At 40.1% G+C, this 4,574-nt stretch overlaps 1 protein-coding gene across 1 annotated transcript; it reads right to left on the reverse strand.

The window, feature by feature from the left end:
* Window positions 1,738-4,280, reverse strand: LOC102170671 (olfactory receptor 8S1-like). The gene is made up of 2 exons (XM_018049025.1): window positions 3,412-4,280; window positions 1,738-1,900 (listed from the first exon to the last, which is right to left on the reverse strand). The coding sequence occupies exons 1-2, from the start codon at window positions 4,182-4,184 to the stop codon at window positions 1,738-1,740; spliced, it is 936 nt and encodes a 311-aa protein (XP_017904514.1). The 5' UTR covers window positions 4,185-4,280.

Consider the following 4,574-nt stretch of genomic DNA (forward strand, 5'->3'; position numbering starts at 1 on the left):
CTTTTCTGAAGTTTCTCTGGAGCTGTAGGTTTTGCCAGGGAGTTTTCGGTGTAGGAACAAAGGAGAAGCTGGCCTAAGATGGAATTCTCCCAAAATCAAGTGGTAAATTTTCTAGTGGTCAGATTTCCACTTTGTGTATAGACAAAGTAAAGGAGAGGCAAAAGGGAGGGGCTGAATAGGCAGGAAATGAGAGGGAAAAGCAATAGCTGTGGAAATGGCTGGGGGTCTGTGAAGATATTCTTTACTCTCCCGACCCCCAGTTTTATGGAGAGATAATTGACATACATTACTATATAAGTCTGTATAGTTTCAAGGCATATAGCATGATGTTCTGATATGCATATATAAATGAATATTACAATAGGTTCAGTTAATATCCATCATCACAAAACTCCAAACTGGGAAAACCTGAAGATTCCCTCTGATGGAGAAATTTTCACACATTGAGTTTTGGGGAAGTCATTTGGACTAAGACATTGTTCAGCCTGAATTTTATGTGGTGAGCCTGTCAGCCATACACAGCATATCTGCTTCAATCATTAAGGTAAAGAAAGAATGTCTGTTATGAAGACAGGGATAAAAATCTCCCTCCTTATGACGTCCATATTAACATTCCCTGAAAGATAAGGTTCCATTTCCAGACATGACCATCATGCTGTCTTACTCTATATTTATTAAACTTCTGTGTTTTGGAAACTTGAAGGAATATACCCCTGTCACATTTGATGTATGTTCTGTGCTCTGAGAAGTTATATTACTATTAAAAAAAAAGATTCAACTGAGCAGTTTCCCAGAGTTATCTGAGAAGCTGTCTCCTGGGCTGCAGTCCTCACTGGGACTCAGATATAACTCTTTTCTATTCCTAAAAAGTCCATCATGTCCAAAAAAATAAATATATAAAAAACAGAAAAGCAAAAGCAAAAAAACAGACAAAAATTTTTTTCCTTGTGATGAGAACTCTTAGGATTTACTCTCTTAACATATTTCCTATGTACCATACAGCAGTGTTAATTAGTCATTACGTTGTACATTACATCCCTAGTAATTACCTACCACTGAAAATTTGGACCTTTTTATCACCTTTCTCCAATTCCGTTTCTTCCTACTTTTCACTCCTGACAACTACATGTTTGTTTGCTATGAGTTTGGTTTTTCCCTAGGTTCTGCATGTGAGATCATATAGTGTTTGTGTTTCTTTGACTTATTTCACTGAGTGTAATGTCTTCAGTGCCCATCCATGTTGTCACAAATGGTAGAATTTCCTCATTTTAATGGCTGGATAATACCCAGTTGCTTTTCCATGCCTTCTTTATCCATTCACCCATTAATAAAACCTAGATTCTTTCCCATATGTTGACTATTATAAATAATGCTGCTATGAACATGGGTGTGTAGATATATTTTTGAGTTAGTATTTTCATATCCTTTGAATATATTCCCAGAAGTGGAATTGCTGGGACATAGAGTGGTTCTATTTTTGTTTTTTGAGAATTCCTCTGTATGGTTTTTGAGAAGATTTTCCTGCGTGGTAACTGAGTCATCTGTGGAGGAGTGCCATCATTTCTGTGGAGATTTTCCCATCTTGCTTGACTGGATGAGGGCACAGGGGTCAGAGGAGGTAAGGCTTCTGTTGTGGAGAAGAATTCATGCTGAGATAGCTTAAAAGTGAAGCTCTCTATACGTCCTCTTCCTTCTCTTGACTTTTTCTTTGATTACGCGGAGGCAGTAGAGCCTGGGTTAGAAGGGAAGCCTAGGCTTCCTGGCCAGCATCCTCCTAAGAGCTGCCTTCACCTCCTGGTTCTTCAGACTGTAGATAAGCGGGTTCAGTAGTGGGGTCACAACACTGTACTGCATGGATAGCACTTGCTCCAGGGCTGAGCCAGAAGCTGGAGTCATGTACCTTGAAGGGAATTGCACAAAGGACAGACATGAGCTCAGGACAGTGGCCACAATGCCATTGCCAGTTATAGTCCATCCCATCCCAGACTGGCCAAGAGGGTCCTCAGAGCTGAGTCAACTATCACTGGTAGAAAGCATCTAGAAATGGCTGTATTCTTAGTGAGAAGTCAGTTATTTTTGCCTTCAAATGCCTCCATACATGAGTGATATTATGCAAAATGTTAGAGGAGTTTCCAAAGAAAAAGGAAATTCTTCAGCATATCAAATGGTACAGAACTAAAGAAAATTTCAGGCATTTCTATAGCGCTTCACAATTTTCAAAGTGACTTTCCTTAATAGTTATGATGATAACATGAGGATTTTTCCCTCTTCTTTTCCCTATATATGCATGTTCCAATCTTGTGATGATTGTACCTTACAAAACTAAATGCTAGTCCAATAATGCTATCATTTTTCCTAACATTTATGACCCTGAGAAATACCCCCAAATCACAGCACATTATTTCTAATGCTTAGTGGAACAATCACTTGTCCTTTTAAGCACATTTGTCTTTGGCTTAGAAAATAATCCAAGCTGTGTAAATAAAATGAAAGATAAATATGTGTTCAGCATGAGATATGAATACAAAATAGTAATATTAAAATTTTTAGTGTATCTTAAGTGTCACAAGGAGTATTTCCCAAAGAAGCTTAAAATTGTTTTTATTTATTTATTTTTTTTGCAATTGTGCCATTTTCATTGGAATGTTCTTTGTGGGTTTTACATGCTTAAATAAAAAAGATACTCATTTTATTCTCATTTTTTATCTTTTAGTTTTTTCCTCCAAACATTTCTGTGAAGTGGGTGGGAGTAATTTTATTATACCTTTATAGCAAATGAGGAAACTGAGACAAAGAAAGCTGGAGAGATTTGCTCTCAGGTTCAAGTGAACTCTTCTAGATCATTCCTTATCCGTTTCCACTCCTGACTTCTCTCCAAGTAACAACCAGATGAGGAAAGTATGGAGTAACTTGTGCAAATCCATTTCCAGTTCACTTGAAAAGAGCACAGGCCATTGGTTATTTTGTTTCCTGGGAATAAGGATTCATCAACTATAGCTGTTTATGCTTGAGAGAAACTTGGTAGAAAAGGGGTTGAGGTTTCAAGTCAGTGAGACTTGGTTTATATTTTGATTTGATTCCTAGCTTGTTCCGGCAACTTTGATAAAGTACCCGGTTACTTCTGAAACTCAGGTTTCTAATTGGAAAATGAGGTTAATAATATTTCTTTTGTGATGTAATACATATTAAAATTGAGCTTAACTGTGTAAAAATTCAACTCTCAGAAAGAAAATGGATATTTTATAATTCACACATCTAGTCCACAAAAGAGCCATAAATAGGACCCAGGACTTCTGAATTCCAGTACAACTTTTTTCCTGCTACTTTGCAATGTTTTGTTCTGTAGTTCAAGGTTACGTTAGAGTGAAAAATATCCTGCATTTACATTCTGGAGGTTTAACAATGACATACCTGAAAATTCCTGAACCATAAAAGATGGTGACCACAAGAAAATGAGATGAGCAGGTAGAGAAGATCTTGTTCTGACCTGAGGCAGAGTCGATCCCCAGGGCTGTCATGATGATATGAGTGTAAGAAACTAGCACTAGGACAAAGGTGCCGAGGCCCAGGACCACCATGGTGGTCAGGATGGAGGCAACACTCATGGAGGGGTCAGAACAGGCCAACAGGAGCACTGGAGGAAACTCGCAGGCAAAACTGCGGATGAGGTTGGGGCCGCAGAAGTGCTGCTGAGCCAGGAGGATGGTGTTAAGCAGGCCAGTCCCCATTCCTATGGCCCAGGAGGCTCCCACCAGGCCAATACATATCTTCTTGTTCATAGTCACCACATATGACAGCGGGTGGCACACAGCCTGGTACCGGTCATAGGCCATGACTGAAAGGAGGCAGGTTTCAGTGCCCCCTGAAAATATGACCAAGGAGATCTGAGTGAAACACTCTAGGAGGGATATAGTTTTCTGCTTGGAAAGCAGGTTCTCTAGTAGCTTAGGCACAATGATTGAGGCATAGAAAGCATCCAGGAAGGAGAGGTGACTGAGGAAGAAGTACATGGGGGTGTGGAGGTGGGAATCAGTCCTGATCACCAGCAGCATCAGCAGGTTCACTATGAGGATCAGGAGGTAAATCACCAGGAATGTTACAAAGAGTACTATCTGGATCTGAGGGTTGTTGGATAGTCCTTGGAGAACAAACACAGTGACTCTGGTTGTGTTGCCAACTTCCATGGAGCATCAGAGATTCCCTTCAGAGGGACAAGAACAGAAAAGAATGTTCCAGTGTGCTATGAGTCTCAGAGCATGGCTGGGAATGAGGTGTTGTGAATAAAGCTTTAGGACTGACCAAAGACAGTTTGTGTAGCAGAGGTAACCTAGCCATGTCAGACCTCATCAACCCTTTCCAGCTCAGGGCAATAATCTATTGGATAAGGTGGAAAAGGTGAGAAGGACGAGTGTAGAGAATCAAACCTAGAAAGGAAGGAGAAGAGAAAAGATACCATTCAGACTGAAGAAGGAAACGAAGCGAGTGGAAATAGTCTCCAGAGCACTGAGAGGGGCTGTTCTCCAGTTACAAAAGCAACAGAGTTCAAACCGCAGGAAGCCTCACAGGCATAGTGA

The sequence above is a fragment of the Capra hircus genome, chromosome 5 (genome assembly GCF_001704415.2).
Source record: "Capra hircus breed San Clemente chromosome 5, ASM170441v1, whole genome shotgun sequence".
NCBI lineage: Eukaryota > Metazoa > Chordata > Mammalia > Artiodactyla > Bovidae > Capra > Capra hircus.

Coding starts and splice junctions, on each gene's coding strand:
- LOC102170671 (XM_018049025.1), bottom strand. CDS start 4,184: ATGGAAGTTGGCAACACAACCAGAGTCACTGTGTTTGTTCTCCAAGGA. Junction 1,901..3,411: donor TATGGTTCAGGAATTTTCAG/GTATGTCATTGT, acceptor ATTCCCTTCAAG/GTACATGACTCCAGCTTCTG.